This window comes from Dermacentor silvarum, chromosome 9 (genome assembly GCF_013339745.2).
Source record: "Dermacentor silvarum isolate Dsil-2018 chromosome 9, BIME_Dsil_1.4, whole genome shotgun sequence".
Lineage (NCBI taxonomy): Eukaryota > Metazoa > Arthropoda > Arachnida > Ixodida > Ixodidae > Dermacentor > Dermacentor silvarum.
Genome location: NC_051162.1, coordinates 139,158,221 through 139,181,490, shown reverse-complemented (window position 1 = coordinate 139,181,490; position 23,270 = coordinate 139,158,221). Strand labels below are relative to the sequence as shown.

Sequence of the window (23,270 nt, the reverse complement as noted above, 5' to 3'; positions counted from 1 at the left end):
TGGATACCAAGAGAAGGGAAGCGCAGTCGAGGTCGGCAGAAAACTAGAGGGGATGATGAAGCTGGGAAATTTGCAGGCGCAAGTTGGAATACGCTAGCGGAAGACAGGGGTAGTTGGAGATCGCAGGGAGAGGCCTTCGTCCTGCAGTGGACATAAAATAGGCTGATGATGATGACGATGATGATGAACCAAGTGGGGGTCCATTGGCCGTCTTCATGGTCTCACAAAAGTTGCAGCTTATAACCAAAGTTGCAGCTTTCCAACTTATATTTCTCACGCTGCTCCCTTGTGGGAGCGGAGGAATGTACGCTTCTTTTTAACAGCGAAGCTGTTTAAGTCAAACGTTAGTGCGTAACGTGCGAACAGAAATTGTGGCTCATCCTGGCGGTTGTGCAGAAAGCGTCCAAGCGCAATGACACATACCCCTGTCAACTAGCGAAGCTGAGCCTGGCTAATTCTAGCTAAGAATGGTTGGGACTACTTAGCTTGGTCAGTAATCAATAGCGAATTGATAGCCAATCAATAAGTAATCGATAATCGATCAATTATCAATAAATTCCGTAAAAGGCTGGGGATGGCTTGGTAGTGCTTATCCTAGCCCAAAAGGCAGGACTAGCTAGGTACCCATCAGCAGCGCAGTATCTTAAGCATTGCGCCTCCAATCAAAGCTACACTATTTTTTTTCTTTTTACTTGAGTGAATGTTCGCGTGTTGATATTCATGGGGGCGTATGTGTTTTTTTTTCTGCGTAATATGCGTCACTTTTACATATAACATGTGTAAATTGAGCTCTGGGTGCTCGCAATCGCACTCTTGATGAAGGGCGGACCTCCGCGGCAGCGTCGAATATAAATGTTTCCTTTGTACTTTTCTACATGCGCCTGCACGTATTTCAATATCTATATATGTATATGTATATATATATATATATATATATATATATATATATATATTCATAACATATCTAGTCAGATCTAGTGTCATAACAGAACAGACCGCAAAACGCGAAGTACGGTAAGAGCCAAAAAAAGCTAACGCTTTAAGAAGCAGGAATAACTTGGCACACAAGTCTACACTCTAGCAAAATAGGTACAACAAATATGGATCGCACCAAGTTGTATTTTTGAACTTATCCGAACGAATATGCTTTGGATTCTAAAGTTATGTAGAGATTGCCAAAAAAAATCTTGTATGCAATAAAAGTTCAAAGCCTTCTCGCAAAAAGCTTTTCAAGCCAGTAAACGCGTTTCCTACAAAACAGCATTTCTTGCTTATGTTTTTAATTTGCCTACTGTCGCGTGCGCATTTAGTAGTTACTTATTTTTACTTGCTCGTTTTATTTCGAATGAGAAAAACGATTGAACTTTACAAGGTAACAACTCCTGACATTTTACACACCTTATGGCGGTTCCGTACTGCCCTCTATATAAGTAAATTACAGCGTAGCAGCGTAGCAGACATCCTATTGCTGCAAGAAATTTGCACAATGAAACAGTTTACGGAAAGTTTTGCGTGCTTCTGCTTCCTGGCGCTAGTTCGTAGTGTTACTTTAACTGAAGTTGTTGACGACAGTAAGTTGTTTTTATTATATTTGCACTACATCTCATTGCTTATAGTTAAAGTGTTAATTGGTCATTTTTTAAAGTTAGGACGATAACATAAAATTTGAAGTGCGAGAAAAGTTCTTATGGTGCTTAGAACCATTATGTTCTTACCGTGCTTAGAAAACACCACTGTGCTAGTGTGTTCCTCCATTTGGCCTACGGCTAAACAGTTGTTTGTTCCATGCCGGCTGTACTACGTTGGCTTGCGACAAGAAGATTACGTAGTAACTTCGTACTGCAAAAGTACGTTATTTAAGGGTTTTTTGCGTCTTTATAGAGCCCAAAGTATGGTCTAGCTAGGAGTAGCAAGGAACGCATGCAACTAGCGGTGATTCTGCTGTGACCGTGCACTAAACGTTGCACATAATAGAGTATATGTAAAAAAAACTCTCAGTTCCGCTTCTTCTGAGAGGTATGATAATATCGTTTAAAAACACTCATAAGGACAGTAGTCTTCAGCGTTACTGCTGCAGAAAACTCATGTAAGTCGCTGTATTTGGCATTGCGAAAACTGGACCCTAATTCACAAAAACTTCTTACGCTAGAATTTTTTGTCAGAAATAATTTTAGCCAATCCGGATGCCAGACATATCATTAGAAGAAGGCGGCCAGCCAATGGCAAAACTAACTTACAAATAAAAAGCTTTGTGAATCTGGCCCTAGAATCGTAGTACAAATGATTGTATGTATCTGTCTAGTCGAACTTGGTGCACGATTGTCATAGTAGGCTGTTGGCGGATTACGACAGCAGCTTGTGTCACTTATATCCACGTACGCATCGCCTCTGAAAGACGGTACCTAAGAGCACTGAAATGGTGCGTACGATAATCAATAATACCTGTTCTGTTCTGTGAAGCAACGTTTGCAGGCCAAGTTTCGATTACTAAGCTACCCGCGTCCACTGTACTTATCGCACAGCCTCTGACCGACTTCCGAACAAGTGGCGTGACCTCAGCAACAGACCTCATGCAGCAGTCTACGAAACACGAGCGAAGGCGTTAGGTTGAAAATGTGGGCATGCTGGCTTTGTATCTTCAGGAAAAAGGCCTGAAACCGACTCTCTGAATAAATTTGTAGGAGTAACGCTTTGTGCGTGTAGGTCTATCAGGGCGTCATCGATTTCACCCCTTTCCGTGACGAGTGAAGGCTTCGTTTTACATGCAGCATCGACTACCTGTGCGCAAGCATTGAATTGCCTTGGAAACACCACCATGCTTCCTCTTTCGATAATCACATAGTTAATATGTATAAGGACCATACGGCACTTAAAGAGGCCTTCACACGTCTGAGCATAGTAAAAAAATGTTGTCGCAGTTTCACCTGAAAGGCGAAGCATCAATTGCGATAGCAAATTTGTAGAGAGCTATACGGAGTAATGATAGTAGCTTTATCAGGTGTATACCCTTGGACATGCAGCAGCACCGGCAACACGCAGAACTGTTGTCGACGCCGTCGGCGTTTTGCACGCGTTCGCACAAAATGCATACGGCGTTGGTGACTGTTGCCGGAGCCTCTGATATAAATAGGCACTTGATGCCGCAGCTAAACGTCGCCTCCCTTCCCTCCCCCTCCCCCCCCTCCCCGCCACGGCCTTTCGCGCTTCGGAAGAAGGCGCGTTTGTTCTACATATATGGTGACTGTAAAGGAGGAAAGAGACGCCTACTTCTGCAGCCCTTCAGGGAGAACGGCGCAGAACGTGCGTTTTTTCTTCGCCGTGCGTTCACTCCCCGTGAAAGCGCGCGTCCCTCGCGCCCTTTCACTCGCACATACAGCGTTCGGCGCGCGGCGACGATTTCATCTCCACTGACGTCATACGGAACCTCATGGCAACGGCGACGGCGACGGCGACGCCGACGGCAGAAATCTGCTTTGGAGTGTCCATATAATTGCTATCGCAATAATATATAAAACTAGACGCGAGCCGGCAATTCTGTGACCCCACGAGCCGAATATTACTAAATATGAAGCAGGGAGCAATGTGTAATGTAACTTTAAAAGTAGGTTTGCTGAACTTTGCTGAGCACTAACACAGTGCGATTCTGCTTGTTCCAGTGTGTACACATAAGCTTAACTGAGTGCATGCAGAACATAAGTAGATGCGTAGCACGAATGCAGCGTTGGTTGCTTTCGCAGTTGTGGAAGGTGTGGGGAACGCGTTTCACAGACCGTTTGATCAAACTGAACGAGACACTGCGAAAGCACCTGCATTTGTTGGCTGCAAAGGTGGTTACAGCGAATATAAAATAGACTAAAGTATCTACCGGGAAATGCGCTGCATAGGCCAGCGTCGCGTGCTTGCGCTTTTTTTTTTTTTTTTTTGGTGCAGTGATGCGTATGGGTCAGTCAGCTGTCAAGCTCTTCAGTGGCCGTCGCACAGTGGATTTCATCGCCTTGAAAAGAACACGATCGAGCGCGCAAAGCTACTCCGCGTCGGCCATGAAGGAAGGCGTGCGCAGTTTCTTTAACTCGACTACTTTGAAAACGTTTAACAATAGTGCCTAGCCTTTGCAGCATTTCAACTCGATATTAACCAACCGTACGTGAAGTGACAACTCCGGGTTAGGCGTATCAGTACGAGCGAGAACCGGAAGCGTCGGCGACTACGTGAGATCATAAACAAACTTTAAACTGCTGCGCGACGGAGAAGCTCAGTGCGTGCAACATTATCGACCCCACGCCGCCGTGCAAACTATTTTCTGAAGGAGCGGAAGTACCGCGGAAGGGTGAAGAGCGATCTTTGATTGGTGACAACAGTGCTTCTGCCAAACGCACTCAAATAGTTGTATTGCGATAGCAAATATATGGACACTCTAGGCGAATTTCTGCCGTCGCCGTCGTCGTCATCACCGTGAGGTTCCGTATAAAGTCCACGGCGATAAAATCGTCACCGCGTGCCGTACGCTGTATGTGCGAGTGAAAGCATGCGACGGTGAGCCGGCAATCGCGGCTCGCGCAAACAACGGCGGGAAGCGCGAAGGAAGCGCGCAGTCTTCTAGTCATGCACAACGCTCCAGAGGGTGGGTAGGTACGTGAAGGGGCCGCACCTTACTGCGGCCGCGCGCTCCCGCCGGGCCGGAATTTCCGGGGGAGGGTGGGCATGTGGAGGGGCCTCACTGTACTGTGGCCGCACGGTGCCGCGGGATGGATGGCCTGGGGGGAGGGGGGGGGGGGGGGGGGGCGTTCTGCGCCGCGAGTGACCGCCCACGCGGTTGTGTCTTGAAAGCCATCTGTGGCGGAGCAGAGTCCGCCCTCTCTACGTTTTCGCGCCTAAGTTCGCGTTTATGCGAGCGCCGGCACGAAGCTCACTTCGCTCACTGCAGCTGCTGCGCTCACTCCAGCGTTTTGACTGCGAGTTTCCGTGGTCATCGGGTGAGATGGGTTCATGTTTGCTTATGCGCGCGTGGCACCATGCTTAATGATTTAGTTAGTGTGCCTATGCTTAGAAGTTTAGGCGGCCGATAAAACTACGATCCTTACTTTTTATAGCTGTCCGACTAATTTGCTATCGCAATCGATGCTTCGCCTATCGGGCTATACTGCGTCTGTTTGTTATTCCAAATATTTCTAAAATCTTCTACAATAATTTCAATTGCACTTCACGACTTCGTAATCTTTTCGTTTCTCTCAGTGTGAACATTGAAAACAGTGAAGCGGCTACGATTTATCGAGGGCGAATTTACTTGTGCAAAATTCCCTTGAAGTGTCTTCCGCAGAAAACTGCACAAATTGCCATGCACCAGCAGGCGATCGTATTGCGGTACTGTTTCAAAAGAATTGGCTCACTGTAAGAGCTCCTTGAGTCGAAAATGATGAGGACTGCATATAGTAAATCATTTTTAGATTGAGAAAACGATACTTTACAATGGAGGTTCAGGGTTTGAGCGAACTACAATTGAGTGAAAAGAAGCTGTAAACGCCGTCGGAATTCAAATAAGCGATCACATGTTCTATTTCTGCTTATTCCAGACGCAAAGAGTGACAGTTCCTTCGTAAGCAGAGTGACGTTGATTTCGTTGGAGCCACTCATGGTTTCCATGGTGCCGGAATAGAAGGCGCGTCCCTGTTAGCGACACAGCAACTCGCCGCACGCCGTTTGCAGTTCACGGACCGCCAGCCAACGGTAGCCTTGCTGGCCAACAGCGAGATCTGCCACTCGCAAAGAGAATCTTCCAGCGGCGCAGAGATGTGGCCATTGTGCGACAGAGGAGTGGTCGCGGCGACGCTTCAGAGCGGACCGCCGACGCTTCCAAGAAGCCATGTTTTGTGGCCGTTGTTGCCAGCTTTTCCCTCTCCTCGCAATGATTTCACGCGAAGAAGAAAACATGCTCACATTTTCGGCCCCGCCAGCTGCGATGCGAACACGGCCGAGCAGATTCGCTGTGCGCCTTCAGCATGCACTGCAACAGAACTTGCATCGGAACTCTCGTTGGTGATAAACGTTTGACCATGGACATGGTTTTTAGTAAAGTGAACATTACGCGTCACTTTACTCTTGCGGACCTTATTTTTCCTGGAATGGAAGCTGCATAACGAATGTTCGTGTCACCGGGGACGGCGACGCGCAAGTGCAGCGTCGATTAGCTATTCCTGAAGTTAGTACGAAGTGTTAACCGTATATGTTCGTGGTGGGATTGCATGATTAGCATTGTAATTTTCTTTATTTTCATTTTGTCACTAGGTGCTCTGAATGGCAGCAGGCACCGCTGGAAATCCAGTCAAATATTATTGTTAGAATCATCGAATGAATGAGTTGTGGGGTTTTACGTGCCAAAGTCAAACTTTGATTATGAGCCACGCCGTATACTCCGGATTAATTTTCACCATAAGGGGACCTTTAGCGTGCCTTCAATGCAAGGAACACGAGCATTTGGGCATTTCGCCTCCATCGAAATGCGGCGGCCGCGAGATTTCATTCTGCGACCTCGTGCTTAAGCACCGTAGCCGCTAAGCCTCCGCGGCGGGTAATGCTACTGTTAGGGCCCCCGAAAAAGGAGCGGCTGTATATGCTCATATGCTCATGCTCGTAGTTTTCACGAAAAATAATTGAATGATAAGGCTATATATTACGGCTTTTCTAGTTGTGGCAAGTAACCATGCAGGAATACCGACGGCCTTCATGGTTATTTTTTTCGGCTTTTTCACGTCCCCCACCGTACCGCTGCCAGTCATTGTCTTCTGTTTGTATAACTAAAGAATGAGCGTGATGTCCGCAGGGGGGCGCCGTGTGTCAGCTCGGAACTGCAGCGCTGGTTCCCTATGTCCGCTGGCCTGAAGCGTACCCGCTCACAGATATTACTGTGTCCACCATGGCATCCTCGTTCGTCAGAAGTTGAATCTGGCGATTCTGATCACCCAGCATGGGCACAACTGATCGAGGCAACCAGATCGAACGTGATATATACCGCGAACTGACATGCCTGCTTGGCGTCCGGCGTGTTCCTACTACCGCTTACCATATATCAACCAATGGAATGGCCGAACGCCTTCATCGGGAACTGAAAGCCCCCCTCCTAGCCCACTACACCAACTAACATTGGACCGACAAACTCCCTCTCGTCATTCCAGGCGTGGGCTCCTATTTCAAGGAGGACGTCGGCTTCACCGCTGCGGAGCTCGTCTGTGGCAAAACGGCGCGCTTTATAGGTGAATAATTTGCACCGTCTACTGTAGTCACAGCAGCTCCTGATAGCTATCCGGTAGCAATGATTTCTGTTTTGAAATTTGCGTCACACTACGAGGCTCCCACTCCTTCTTATGACAGCAAAGCCTTCCCTACAGGAAGCTGCGTCTTTTTATGACGCGAATTCATTCAACTCACACCCCCTTATGACGGTCAGGTAAAAATGCTGCAAGAAATAGCAAAGACTGTTTCGGTATTCGTCAATGGATGTGACAAGGTCGTAGCGAATGAACGAACCAAGCCCGCCTACCTAGACTACTCGCCATCCCTATCCGCCATCGTTGACTTCCTTTTTCCAACTTGCGCTCCAAATTTGCTTCTACCCACGTGCTCGGCAGCTAACATTGTTTTCTGGGAAACAATGTTAGCTCTCCTCTGGAGCTCTCCCATTCTTCTCTGCAGGGCGCATTCCTACAGCGGCCATCGTCGTCTTCGTTGGCCTGCCTTTGATTTCCGTCGTGGTCCACCATGAATAGCCCTAATGCAGCGAGCTCGGAGGTATAACAAAAAGACGTTCTTTTGTTACATCCTCCGGCTCGATCGATTCTCTATCTTTGGCTGGCCAGCACACAAGTTGTTATAGAGATCCTATCCTGGGTCTCTATAAGCCTCATTCAAGACCGCTGCATACCCAGTGCTACATGCACAGTGACTATAGTCCAACGGTTGGTTGTGAACTTTGTTCCCGCAACACAGCAGCCAGATGATGTACCCATTTGGCTATGGAATACTGTCACCCAAGTTGACGGAGAACAGGCTAGGTGCTGACATACATCCATACTGCATAGATACATGGGTAAATAGATATATAGGTACATGATACGCACCGCAAATACTAAGTTTATGTATGCAAGTCGGAGAAATTTATATACCAAAGACCACGCATTTGTGCAAAAGGCTTCTCACAGCCCTCGGAATTCCTGTAGTTTGGGGTTGCTACTGCCCTTATTCCGCCCCTGATTTTGCAACCGCTTGACCGTATCCAAGGTTGGTACTGTGATGATGATGATGATGATGATGATGATTTATTGGCATCCCCTTTGAAACGGGGCGGCGACAAAAAGTCACATAGCCTGCTCTACTGTCTCTACCAAGGCCCGCGCCCTCTGGCGCGTTTTACCGGTACTATAGTTTCTTCGGCGGCTTGAGGGCTGTATCGCAGGCTGTTTTCTCGCTGCCGTTATGTCCAAAAAGCTCATGCGCTCAGTTGAAAATTTGCATATAAATTTTAACGTTGGGTGAACACTGTTTCGGAATGTTACAAATTTAGGTAGGCTTCATTGGCCATATCCACATAATATGAATATTTTATGTATTGTAGGTACGCGTGGGCCCTGTCCATGTTGTGATATGGAAATGTATTTCTAGAGTTCCCACGAATACCTTCGCGGTTGTCTTGGTAACAAGTGCGTAATTATTCTAGTCCTGTGCTTTTGTCGAAAATACTGGTCTTCAAATTCCAAATAGTTATATTTGGGAACTGACAACCACAAGAGATAAACAGATGTCAATGGAGTGTTGTATATTGTGTCTTTGTATGTTTTGTTTCCTTTATCGAAGATACTACATCGGTGATTTCAACGTTGGTGTATAATGCCGTGGCATCTAGTGCGGCGAAAATGGTGTTGCGCGATAGCATGTGTTATGTAATAATGTCCTCCATTGTTGTACGTGGGTGCGGGTATCTTTTGGAAATGACAAAAAATGTTCTGCCTAGATCAGTCAAGAAAATAGTTGAGGAATGCCCATAATATGAATCCCCATAATGTGAGGACGGAATCCCCATAATATGAGGACGTAGTTACGCTCTTCGACATCTCGTACTTCAAAATTAGCAGCAGTAAGGTGGACTCATTTGCCTTAGAGGTTACATAAATACCGCTAGAGGGTTAGTGGCGTACATGTAGGAAAATATTCAGTTTAAGAAGAGCATTTATTTAGGCCCTTATTAGATCGTGATGATTTGACGGCTCGATAAAGTGAACCACAAGTTTTAGATGCATAGAACGTATGCAAAACAGTGCAGGTTTTGCAGTACGTTCGAGCAAAACAAGTATAGCGTTTACGACCCTTTTCAATGCTGGGTCGGCATTTGGTAGCGATGCCTTTCCGATGCTAATGCCTTTTCGCGCTTTTTGCGCTTGTTCAGTGGTCAGAGCGACGGTCCGCTCACGTTATCAACGGGATCAGCCGGCCGTTAGCGGTGGATGGTACGAGTAGTATAGAATAAAGCATAACGTATTGCTACAAAATCCTGGCGATTATAAACCCTGTTTTGACCATGTTAGTCTCTAACACAACATTGTTTTTATCAAATCGCCACATTTAGTAGTGCGAAGGACCGCATGTCAGTAGCTTATGCATTGGGCTGGTTGGTTCATGACTTCAGCGGAAACAGAGAAAAGTAACGGAGCGTGAAAAATGAGATACAACAGACTGGTTGTCTGCCCTTTTCTCACGTCCCGTTATTTTGCGCTGTTTCCGCTGAAGCAACACTGATGTAATGGACATGTGGTAGTAACGGAATGCCGAATAATTTTGACCACCCGAGGTTTATTACCATTCAGCCAAAACTTTGCACGCGGGTGTTCTTGCATTCCTCGCAGTCCTAAGTAGGCCATATAGGCAGGCAGATAACCTGCAATACACAGGGTGGTCATTTTTAAGTTTTATGGATTTTTTAAGAACTGCCTCTTGTAGAAGACGTTATTCTAGTCCTTGAGATGAATTATTCAGAAAGGTGGACACTGAGCGAGTGAGTTAGTGCAATAACTTTTATTGAACGTCCGGCGAGGGCGCGAACTCGTAGCGCACCCGGCTAGTCCCAAGTCGGGACCGGCAGATCTAGCCCACCGGCCCTCTCGCGGGCATGCCGGACAGCCAGAATTTGCTTGTCTAGAGCTGGGCTACGCAGAAGCGAGTCCCACTCCTCCTTTCTGAACTTGGGGTATCTCGACCCACACTCCCAAGCATGTGTGCTAGAGTGGAGGTCTGCCCGCAGGACGGGCAGGCGTCGTCGCGATATACGTGTAGAACAGCTAGACACGGATATGTGCCGGCCTGCAAAAATCTAAGAGAAACGACTTGCGCCCTATTCAATTTGGGGTGAGGGGTGGAAGACCCTTCTGGACATCTAGAAGAATTTCGGAACCTCGCTGTGAGTAGTGGGAGCATCCCTGTAGCTGTAGGGGGGGGGGGGGGGGGGGGAGTCGGTGCTCCTTATAGAGGATGCGTGGTCGGAGAGGTCGCGCGCAGCCTCGTGAGCAGACTCGTTGAGGTTCTGGGGAGCACCCTCGACCGACCCTACTTGAGTGGGAAACCAGCGAATCGAATGATGTGTGAGAGCATCCAAACTGGAGGCGCTAAGACGAGCAGCTTGCTCTGCAATGCGACTCTTCTGAAAATCCCTAACAGCCGGTGAGTTTGCAAGGCGTATCCACTTGGAATGAATTTCCAGAATGAAGCCAGTATGGAGAAATGCACCGTTTCACTTTTTAACAAAACGCTCTTTAATGCATTGAAGCCGAAATGTAACTGGAACGCCGTATTTCGTTCCGCATTTTGGGAAATAGTATTTCTAAGCTGGTGCCATCCTGGAAATTCATTTCCAGTGAATACGTCTTGGAAGCTCACCGTCTACAATTCGTGAATTGCAATATGTGCCGTAAAGTAATTAGGAAGTGAAGTATTGAATTTTTGGTAATTAGTTGAATATGTGTTTCGATTTCTTGTGCTAGTAATATCCGGCTATTTGAATATTCCAGCTCAAGGACAACAATTATGCTATCTGCCACAGGGGAATTTATAAACTCCATAAAACTTAAAAATATTACCCAGTATTTCCCAAGAGCACAAGATGTCTCATTGAGCCATAGCAGCTGCTTTTTAGCGTTGGAAATCGGAGCAGTGCTGATCATAAACAAACAAGTTTATGCCTTCTCGACCGGAATTTTCTCCCGCCGAAGAGCCCACTATGACTCGCAAAGCGCTTATTTACCTCATCGTGGCTATTGCGTAACATGTGTGCAGCTGCATTCTATGGCAGGTTACATGGTTGATATGTCACGCCTGTATTAGCAGGAGAGGTGGTGCACTTTCAAAGGCTTCTAACATGAAAATGGAGATTAATATTGGGACAATTAGTATAGATTTATACAGGATTTTTCAGCGAACACTTTCAAAAATTCTTAAAGGTTGCCCGTGGCAGATAGCACAATTCTAGTTCATGAGCTGGTCTCCTCGAAGAGGCGGACATTACTTGTACAAGAAATTGAAATGCATAATCGAATAATTAAAAAATTCCCTAAAGAAGTTTTTAGCTAATTACCTGAAGACCCATGTTGCAATTTACAAATTGTAGCATTGGAGTTCGCAAGGCGCATGAACTTGGAACGAATTCTCGGGATGACACCAGTTTCGAGATATTAATTCCCGAACTTTGCGGAGAAATGCATTGGCGTTCCAGTTAGTTCCTTAACAAAACGCCGCTTTATTCATTGAAACACGAAATTACCTGGAACGCCAATGAATTTTTCTGCAAAGTTTGGGAATTATGATTTCGAAACTGGTGTCATCTTGAGAATTAATTCCAAGTGGATCCGCCTTGCGAAAAGCACGGCTACAATTTGTAAATTGCAATATGGGCCATCAGGTAATTAGTTAAAAATCTAATTAGTGATCTTTTGTTCATTAGTCGGTTAGTCATTTCAATTTTTTGTGCAAGTAATGTCCGCCTCTTCGAGTAGACCAGCTCATTAACTAGAATTGGGCTATCTGCCACAGGCAACCTTAAATAAATTTTGAAAGTGTTCGCTGAAACACCCTGTATAAAAAATTAAATGTAACTTTAGGTACAAGTTTTGCGAAAGGAATTAATAGAATATTTACATGTATCATTATGTTACAGAAAAAAGAGAACCCATTGGCGAAAATGTGACAGTGCAGGCCGTCATCTTCTATGATTCAGCGTATCTGGACCGTATAAAGAAGAATACTGAAAGCAATTCGGATGGCAGCAACTCAGTGGAAAATTATTTCAAACAACTTTTTCAAAAGGTAAACAAACAATCAACGCCATTTCTGCTGAACATTATCAAATTCCTACCACGAGAGCAACAGCGATAAAGGAAACTCGAATTGCCTGCTCACGAGGTGGTTAGCACTGTTGTGCACTTGCTAATTACTTTTATTGCGATAGCAATTATATGGACACTCAAAAGCAGATTTCTACCGTCGGCGTCGCCGTCGCCGTCGCCGTGAGGTTCCGTATGACGTCAATGGAGATGAAATCGTCGCCGCGCGCCGGACGCTGTATGTGCGAGTGAAAGGGCGCGAGGGGCGCGCGCTTTCACGGGGAGTGAACGCACGGCGGAGAACAAACGCGCGTTCTGCGCCGTGCTCGCTTAAGGGCTGCAGAAGTAGGCGTCTCTTTCCTCCTTTACAATCACCATATATGTAGAGCAAACGCGCCTTCTTCCGACGCGCGAGAGGCCGTGGGGGAGGGGGGAGGAGGAAGGGAGGCGACGTTTAGCTGCGGCACCAAGTGCCTATTTATATCAGAGGCTCCGGCAACAGTCACCAACGCCGCACGCATTTTGAGCGAACGCGGGCAAAACGCCGACAGCGTCGACAACAGTTCTGCGTGTTGCCGGTGCTGCTGCATGTCCAAGTTTATGCAGCTGATAAAGCTAATATCATTACTCCGTATAGCTCTCTACAAATTTGCTATCGCAATTGATGCTTCGCCTTTCAGGTGAAACTGCGACAACTTTTTATTATTCTGCAGACTGTCTCCCTCGGAATTTCGGTTGTGCAGCTTGGAGTGTCTAATTTAAGAGAAATATGAAAGGTACTTTTGACATACGTGTGGGTTTAGCTAGTACCAGTTGCCCCATTTTGGATAACATTACGAAAGTCACAAACTGCGTGCAGTGAGAGCCTCAAAGGTTAGTGCTCAAAGCACTCACGCTCAATGAGTTAGGCACACACACACACACACACACACACACACACACACACACACACACACACACACACACACACACACACACACACACACACACACACACACACATATATATATATATATATATATATATCCACACAAGGACGGTAGGTATATATATATATATATCCACACAAGGACGGTAGGTGCAATGTCTGGAAGGCAAGGAAGATGAAGATTAAATGCAGAGTTCGGGCGACCATGTTTGTTTCTGTCCGCCACCCCCTGCTCGCGTCACACATATATAAGTGTTGTACGGAACAGCGTTCCTAGAACTAGTTCCTTTTGGGAGGAACGGAGGAACGCCACCTTTCCTTTATAAAGGGTCGGGGGAACTGTAACGGTAACTCGTTATGTTTAGGAAGGAATCTCAGAGGGAACGGCGTTCCTTCTGTAAACGTTACATGGCATGAACAGACGCACCGACGCACGCATGTATGCACGTATGCAGCACATCATGCAGGGCGGATGGGCGACCACGAGAGGCGCAAAGAACTACCGCTTCTTGGGCCACCGGCTTGGCCCGACGTCGACGGTTTCTTTCCCACTGTCGCTCCCTGTATATACGCTGTTCTTCAGGCGTACGGATAACTTGTGGCCTTCCCATATAAACGGTGCAGCGAAATGGCACCAAAAATTCTCTTTGGTTGCCTTATCAAGCACACACAACGTCACGCACTACGTGATACATGCACAGATACATATCGTTTTAGACACAAGTGGCCGTTAAACCGAGCATATCGCCGCTCGCCTTATCAGGCGACCGGTGATATGCGTCTGCTTTTGTTGCTGGCTCTCTCAATCTCACTTTTTACGGGAGAGTTTTTCTGCGAGGACACAAAAAAGTCTGGATCATAGCCATAGACAGCTTCGCTGTAAAAATCAAATGTAACGTCAATGTAATGACACGTTCCTATGTTAGACGTGTAACTGGAACACGTTCCTTTCGAATTAGAGGAACTTGTAACGGGAACTCCTTTTAGTTTTAGTAAGATTAGGAAGGAACGAGGAACGAGCAGTCGTTCCTGTTTTAGAGGAGCCGTGCACGACACTGCGACCGACCCTTAATGGAACGGTGGCCTTCTTCCGTTCCTCCCGAAAGGAACTAGTTCTAGGAACGCCGTTCCTTGGAACGCCGTTGCGTACAACACTGCCGATTGTTAGCCAATCCTTCGAAGTGTGTTAGTACCAGTGACTATACGGTCATATTAATAATCGAAATCTTGTCATCACTAAACGACAATTCTTGTTTCGCAGTAAATGTGTTGAGAGCGAAAAGAAATGCCGGAGATCACTGACTTCTTTATTTTGATTATTTGTGTTTTACAGTACTTTATTTTTCTATTTTTTCTACCCTGTGATATGTTTATTTATTTGTATTTTCTACGTTCATGCTTTGTTTTCTTTTGTTGCCCAACATTGATTTGTGTATATGGATGTTATGCTGTAATATTATGGACGCTGCTTGCAGTTTCTTCCCGGAGGTTAAGTTTTTCCTTTCTTATATGTGATTTTTGTTATATAATGATGCATGTTTGTATACCGTGTTAGAAGTCCCCTCCTACTTAATGTCCTATAGAAAGACTTTTTCAGGTATGTCTGAAAAAAATATTAAATACCGACACTAGTAGAAAGACATCTTTTATTCTCATGGAGCACGCATACACTCTGTAGGCCCCTTGAGGCGCTTACTAAATAACGTCAATAAAATAACTCCATATGGCACGTGCGGCATTCGAATGCATGATTGTTGTTGTTGTATCATTCAACCTATGGCACCTACCCTCGATGGGTGATTGGCAATGGTTCCCAATTGAAACCTAAGTCATTGCTTACCATTAACTTATTGGTCAGTATACTTATATCTAAACAAAGAAACACTGATTGTAATTTTTTCTCTCCTTTCTTTTATTACATTTTTAATTATAGGGTTTTACGTGCCAAAACCACGATCTGATTATGAGGCACGCCGTAGTGGGGGACGCCGGAAATTTGGACCACCTGGGGTTCTTTAACTTGCACCTAAATCTAATCACACGGGTGTTTTCGCATTTCGCCCTCATCGAAATGCGGCCGCCGTGGCCGGGATTCGATCCCGCGACCTCGTGATCAGCAGCCCAACACCATAGCCACTGAGCAACCACGGCGGGTTTATTATATTTTCATTTATTGAAGAGTTGCGATAATTTTTGACGAAGCTGCGAGATTATAAAAAATACCATCTAATGTTAATAATGAGGAAAAGGGGTTTACCATAACTGTCCCCGAGCACAATCTGTGCACAAGGAGCGCTCATGCACTCATATGCACTCATGCACACGCTGTCACGTTTTACTTTCGGGCTCGTCCAAGAGTGCTTGTACCAAAGATAAAATAATAATTATCGAGAGAGGAAGGCCCATGCGCCATAGGGGCTGCTCTAAGCATGTATTGCTTTCGATCGTGTCACGCGCGAGATAATCGAAGCGTAAGAAAATTATGTTTAACGAATGCTTGCGTCTGCGTGTCGCTCTCACTGACAAGGAGATGAGAGACCTTGAGCTATGACAACGTTATTGCGTACTGCGCAATGACTTCTGTGGGACTGCGTATGTAGCGAAGCTTTCTGAAAAGAAAATGAATTGTTGGAACTCGGCGCTCTGTTCTCTCTTCTGTCTACTCTGGCGTCCTTTCCCCGTAAAATTTAAAGCATGCCAACGGTGTGAAAAAAAAACGAACATTCTTCTGTTCTCTCCGTGCAGACTTATCTGCAGTGGTGAGGGCGAATGCAAGATTGAGTACTTGTTTGCGTTTAATGTTGACCTGCTCGCGGATCAGCGCGACTAGACAGCTTGAAGGCTATGTGTAACCCTCCTAGAAACAATTAGGGCGGAGTTGGACCAATTTTCTTCAGAATAAATATTTGGAGCGTTAGATAACGTCTTCCGGGTAAGAAATTCTGTGCTATTGAAGCGGAACGTCTGGCGTAAACTTAGATCAGCTCAGTAGATTTTTGTGGCGAAAAAATGAAACAATAAATTGATACTTTAAAACTGTCCCCGTAGTTGCTACCATATGTATGAAGTGATGAAAGCAGATGCAATTGATTATACTGACATGAAATATATTTCATTTCATACAGCATAGGGGAGCCGCTTGCTAAAACATCATGTAACATTACATGAATATAACGAAAGCAGGTAACAGTTTTATCACTTATATCTTGGCAGCCTTAGTGCCCACGTCCTTTACATCAGAATGGTTGTGTACAGCAAACAAGCCACTCGATCATGCATGTGTCGCTTGTCCTGATGGTGCCGTTGTCGCGCCATGCGTGACGCTATTGGACTTAAATATATCCCCTCGGTTGGTGGTTAGACAGGGTACACCTTTGTCGATCCAAGCAGGAGCAGTCGCGTTTCAGAGCTCTCTTAGCCATAGAAGGTACAATACGTCATACTAAAACAATTATACTAAAATGGGCATTATATACATACTTTACAAATGATTTATTTATCAGTCGTAGCCGGAGAGTTAGCGAACTATACGGGTCTGAAATGCATTGTCATGGTGAAAACAGTTCGGCGATATTAATTCCCAAAGTATGCAATGGAACAAGAACATTATCGTACGTGTACGTGCTTCTACACAAAAAATCGCGTTCTTTTAGAGAAACTCACAGAGAGATCTTTAGAGAGACTTTTAGAAAGAGAAACACTCATGAGTAGACTCGCTCAGACTCAAACCGGACTGTATGTCTGAGTGTGAGTGCAATATTAAATGAAATTCTTGTGGCTCTGAGCCCTAGTGAGCCCGCCTCAGTAGATCTTAGGTGAGTCGCAAAAGAATTATTTAGCAAAAAATTATTTTGTGAGTGAGTGTGAGCTCTATTTATTTTGCATACATTTGGAGCAACGTGCATTTTTGCTGCAACTGTGACGACAAATAAATTCTGGCAAACTTACCAGCTACAATTCTTAAAATGGACTATGCGACTAAATGTAGTTCCACATAACGTACCTTGTGAAATTATCTAAATATTCAACTGTCCACCTTTTAGAACAATCAAGTTTATGGATTGCAATTGTGCTAGCACCACAATGACGTTCTCGAACTTTTGCGTAAACTACAATTAAATTTATTGCATAGGCTGTATCAAACATGCCGCCGCCTTGGGGTACTCTGAAACCTCTTGAGCATGCTACTGAGGCTCTACGGGTGGTATTAGGGTGCCGCATTGACGCAATCAAATGCACAATTACCATTTATTCATGCATTACAAAGCTAAAATGCATATGTTATTAAACAGCTGATGGTGTTCCTGCACTTTTATCTGGCAATCGGGCTCACACCCTATTCCTAGTTGGCCCGCCGTGGTCAAAGGTGGTGCGCGCGAATTGGAATCCCTGACTTGCTGTCAGAGCATCTTGACGTCATTTCTGGAAACCTCATCACAAACGCGGGTTTGCTTTATACAAGCAACCATCAAAATTTATGCAACCATTTCTGCAACATATTCTGCACTCGTAAGCCATTTAAATCATGATGAGCACAGGTTTGAGTTTGATAGATTATACCTAATATGGCTTCCTATTTGTCGATGACAGTGTCATGCGCATGTGACACAGGCATGATCGAGTAATGGCTTCTTTCCACTATACAACAGTATCAAAATAGCTGCGTGTGTAGCACGGCTGCAAAGGTATAGGCGATAATACATTGTTTTATTTTCGTTAAACGCATGTTAGGCTACATGCTGTTTTAGCAGGCAATACCTATATCCTGACCAGAAATAAAGATGTTTTGGGAGAAAAAAGGAAAAAAAAGCATCTGGTATAGCACCAATTAGTCTGCTTTGAGGTCATGCTTTTCATACCGTGAAGTGTAATAAATGGTCTTGCTAAAAACATTGTTTGCTTTATTTCAGGTTGAATCGCACTTTCATAATCACTCAATAAATATAACGGTAAAGGTCAAACAAGTTACACAGGCAAGTGTTCAACCTGATACTGATGCCGATTGAATCATTACGAAAAGAGCTACCATAATTTTCACAATACACTCTTAAATTAAACAACGTGGGTTAATTTATTGTGGATATAAATTATTGCACACGAGCTTTTCTTTCTTTCTTTTCTTTTTTTTTGCCCTCTCATACGTTTAAGGCTGCGTAGCAGAGAAGTCGAACGTACGAACTCATGCTCAGATGCCCAACGCCATAGCCACCGCGTCCGCCGTGGCGGGTGGAGAGCTCGTTCACAGCTTCAAAAGGCCTAATGCCGATTACGAACTCTTGTTCTCTTGTTAAGGCAATAACAAATACTGTAGCTTGCTGTATATATTATTCAGCATAACAATATACTTTTCCACATTACGTTCGCAAATCCTTGTCATCAAATCACCGGAACAGTCTGAGCCGAATCGCACGCGAATATTCTTGAAAACCACCTTTATACAACAAGGGATCGAGTGCATTCAATCATGTAAAAAGTTAATTTACTAATAAGGGCACGTAATGTCATTAACTGCTGGATGTCTGAGAATTTCATGCACATGATACCTGTGAAAAGAACGTTCTTATCACTTATGTGGTGATCATAGCGATGACAATAATGAAACAAGCTAACGGCACGTCACCACGTGCAAGTAAAGTGGTGAGCTCTTTAATGCGATTGAAGTATGATATTGCCACACTGTTTGGTGGTATAAAGCGATGTAACCGCAAATAAAGATGCTAAATACAAAAGCTAATTTGCCTAAGTGGAGACAAGAAATCCATAGTCTGTCAGAAAACGAGGGATTTTTATTTATTTTCCTAAATTTATATTGGAGAATTGGGCTATTGTATGCATCTGTTTGGAAACTGGATCCGCCCTGCAGCACTGGCTACTCTTCTGCAGTTGCAAGACAGAAACGTCCCCACTCTCGTATCTTATTGAGCCGCTGACTCCAGTGTTAGCTATGATTTCTCATATTCAGGAGGGAACAAATATTAAACCATTTCAAGTAATAAATGATTATTAAAAAGTCAATAAAGACCAATCACAATTTCTATCTTCTTTTAAAACTAAATATTCCCATAATCCTACTTCTTAGGTATCTTCAGATTTACAGAACCGGAAAACAGAATTTGCCCAAATAAAGAAGGGTGAGAGGTACACTCTGCTCGCCTCTCCGCCATGATGTTCCCAACCAGCGTCTTTGATGATTCTTGAAAGTACGCAGTAAATAATATTGGAGGATGTGTCTCCCTTCCCTTTACTATGTGTTTTCTTTGCATTTCTGTTCCTCGCATGTCTTCATAAAAGTTGCCTTTTGCGAAACCAGGCGAGCTTGGAAATCTTGAAGAAATTTCTTCAGATAATTAAGCTGCATGGCCTTCAGCGCTGTTCTAATCTTCCTTCCATGTTGCTTTGTTTTCTTTTTGTTGTTAAGCTCCTTGTTTAGTGCGTATGTGTTAAGCCTAGCAAAATTCCGATGAAAGCAAATTAATGTTGCCTTTCAGTGATGTTGAATATATTAATATCTCGGCTGCTATGTATACGTGTATATTGATTTTTAAGGAAGGCTCATTGATTGTTATGCATGATTTCTTATTATTACACCGGATGGCATATTCTACTGTTCAAGTCTATTCATTGACAATCTGATTAGTGTGACTAACTGTGCAGGAAAATAAGTAGAGAGAGAGAACAAGTAAACATTATGTAAGAGAGGGCGAAGAGGTCAACCTGAAGTTGAGTCTAAAGGCTAGTCAGCGCTGGGATTAGCGGAAGGGGAGAGAAAAACAGTGATGAGAATTTTGAGGCGGAGAATAGATAACATGGAAGGAGCAACAACTTTTCGTGTTTATTTGGAGGATTGGAGGCTCTTAAGGTCGGGCAACTCTGAAGTGAAATATGAGCACGCAAATATTTGTTTATACACAGTGGCGTGATTATTTTTGAGATGGCATTCGGGAATGTCGATTGATGTGAAGATGGTATTTGTGAAATATTAGGCAAATAAATGGTCGTGACTGAGCCGTATTGTCCAAACAATATCATTATTTTATATTTACCAGTGTTTATATTATAAGCTGCATGCAATCGCGGAGGTTGTCCGAAATTCGATGCGTTCCCATAATATAGCGGGTTGATTCTCCAACAATATGGCTAACCAATCGCCTAATTTTTCTTCATATCTGTCAAATTTCAGAAAAACGACTTCCCTACCTACTCAGGACTTTTCTTTAGTGAAAAAGAAATGCTGGAGAACCTTACAAAATTTGGACAATCTTTAGGACTACCTCAGAACACAATATTTTACCGGTTTACTTGGTGAGAAGATCGTGATTTTTAATCAAACATTGATGTGGGAATGACATGAAAAAGTATCCTCAATGTGCCTGTGGAGCACTCAGTCGGCAAATTAAAGAGTGAAAAATAACTGCACCACATTGCCTTGAGCATAGCTTTAAAAGGATTTTCGCTTGCAATAGTTGCAATACCTTTACGCAAGATCAGTCAGGTCAAAAAAAAAAAAGATGAATCCCTTAAAACTGTGTTCAAGGGTTCTAAACGGTCTTCTCTTGAGTGTGTTCAGTCAATTTCTTTATAAGACTCACCAATATTTACCTATTTACCCAAAAACTTTATATCATCATCAGCTTACATTTATTTCCACTGTAGGACGAAGGCCTCTCCCTGTGATCTCCAATTACCCCTGTCTTGTGCTAGCTGATTCCGAATTTCCACCTGCAAATTTCCTAACTTCATCACTCCACCTAGTTTTCGGCCGTCCTCGACTGCGCTGCCCTTCTCTGGTATCAATTCTGTAACTCTAATGGTATACCGGTCATATATCCTACGCATTACATGGCCGGTCCAGCTCCATTTTTTCCTCTTAACGTCATCTAGAATATCTCTATCTGCAGAAAAACTGTATATATAGATTGTTAATAAGTCATGAGATATAAAAAGTCGGCAGATCCAACGCCCTGTGGGAATCGTCGTTATGCGAAGCAGTGTGCGGGGAGCCTACCAATTTAACGAAACTACCATGAGAACACCAAGACTTAGGTGGCTGTTTCATGACCTACATGACACGCATGGCATGACATTGATGTGATGAGTCCTGATGAGTCTCTTTATCTAGGCCTAAGAGATCTTAAGGCGAAAGCGTTAGGGAAGCTCATGACTATGGCTTCGACCATCAATATTTAGCCTTTTCCTTCACTTAGTACCACATCCGAACCCATTACATTGGTTTTTAGGCGTTGATCTTCTTTCGCTGAGTCAGCCATTTCTTCTGAGTCATGGTCATGACGATGGCTTCTACCACCAGCCTTTAGTGTTTCCCTCACTTAGTACCCACGTGCGAACCCATTTCAGTAGTTTTTGAGCTGTTAATCTTTATTTGGTGAGTCATTGTCATTTTTGCTGAGTCATGCTCATGACTATGACCTCTGCCATCATCCTTTATGTTTTCTTCACTTAGTAACCACATCAGAATGCATTTGGTTGGTTTTTGAGTGCGAGTATTTTTTTTCGCTGAGTCATTGTCATTTTTTGCAGAGTAAGGCTCATGGCGATTACTTCTGCCATGTTCATTTAGCGTTTTCTTCCCTTAGTACCGACGTTCGAAACCATTTCATTGCTTTTTGAGTATTAATGTGTTTTTCGCTGGGTCATTCTCATTTTAGGCGGCTGTTTTATGATCTGCATGACACGCATGTCTTGAAATTCATGTCATAACCTCGCATTTATGTTCGTCATACACTCTTACATGCACAATTTATTTTATTTATTAAATGTATTTCTGTCTCTCTCTCTCTCTCTCACTCTCTATTCATACTATGCCAATTTTGGTAACTATCAAGTTAACGATACGACCATGAGAGCACCGAGACGTAGGCGGCTAGATAGACAGACAGATAGATAGATAGATAGATAGATTCGATTAGATAGATAGATACTGTCAAAGTGGCAAATGTTCGCTAAGAAATGCTTCGCATTTAAAACCGGTTCCCTTGGTTCCCTTTCTTCTCATTCATCTATATATATTGTGGGAAACGGCTTGATCCCGCAGTCCACGCCAGCAGGCTCCAGTCTAGGCTGGCCGCGCCCAATAGCGTCCAGCCTAGACTGGAGCTCGCTCGTCCCTCGTGCCACTGCACGCGCGTCCGTCGTCTTTTTCGTCCACATTTGGCTCTGAAGCTGCTAATCATGTCGGCGTTCCCACAATATACATAGAGTGTGTGTGGTGTGACTGGAATTTTCAGTCGGCTTCTTGGCAGCCATTGCGGCTGAAATCAGTTGACAGTAGGCTTTTAGGAATGCAGCATCTTCACTGTTTCGCAGCGCTGAAGAAGCATTTCAGATATAAGATTGCATTCATTTCTTTTTTCTTATGCTTTGAAAAAATACGACTAGTTTCCTTGCTATTTGTGTGCGATGCAGTTTGCGCATGTCAACTGGTTCTTTGCATGTGTAACCGTTACCTGCGAGTTAGCGCTTGACCTGTTTCTACCTTATTTTCTGACTTGTTTTATCTTCAACAACTAACTATCTAGCTCTGAAGCACGTTTATTATGGTTTGACTGGTCCACGGCAAAATATAACACGGCGCCAGGGCAGTATAGACGTTGCAGAAAATGAAAATCAGTAAGGCATGATGCATTGGCCTCCAGTTGCATCAAATAATTTCGCACCTTTTTTTCGATCATACTCCGCCATCGCCCTGTAAATAAACCCGCCGTGGTTGCTCAGTGGCTATGGTGTTGGGCTGCTGAGCACGAGGTTGCGGGATCGAATCCCGGCCCCGGCGGCCGCATTTAGATGGGGGCGAAATGCGAAAACACCCGTGCACTTAGATTTACATGCACGTTAAAAAACCCCAGGTGGTCCAAATTTGCGGAGTCCTCCACTACGGCGTGCCTCATAATCAGATCGTGGTTTTGGCACGTAAAACCCCATAATTTAACTATCGCCCTGTCAATAGGTCGAACCTATTTGCTCCAGAT

At 44.4% G+C, this 23,270-nt stretch overlaps 1 protein-coding gene across 1 annotated transcript in view; it reads left to right on the top strand.

Annotated features, from left to right (window-relative positions):
* The first annotated feature begins 1,478 nt into the window (after positions 1-1,478).
* Positions 1,479-23,270, top strand: part of LOC119465025 (uncharacterized) — a 34,425-nt gene continuing 12,633 nt past the window's right edge. The window contains exons 1-4 of the mRNA XM_037725862.2: positions 1,479-1,571; positions 12,191-12,339; positions 18,195-18,257; positions 20,465-20,586. Coding sequence (XP_037581790.1) covers positions 1,487-1,571; positions 12,191-12,339; positions 18,195-18,257; positions 20,465-20,586 — 419 coding nt within the window. The 5' untranslated portion in view covers positions 1,479-1,486. The remainder of the gene's footprint in view (positions 1,572-12,190; positions 12,340-18,194; positions 18,258-20,464; positions 20,587-23,270) is intronic.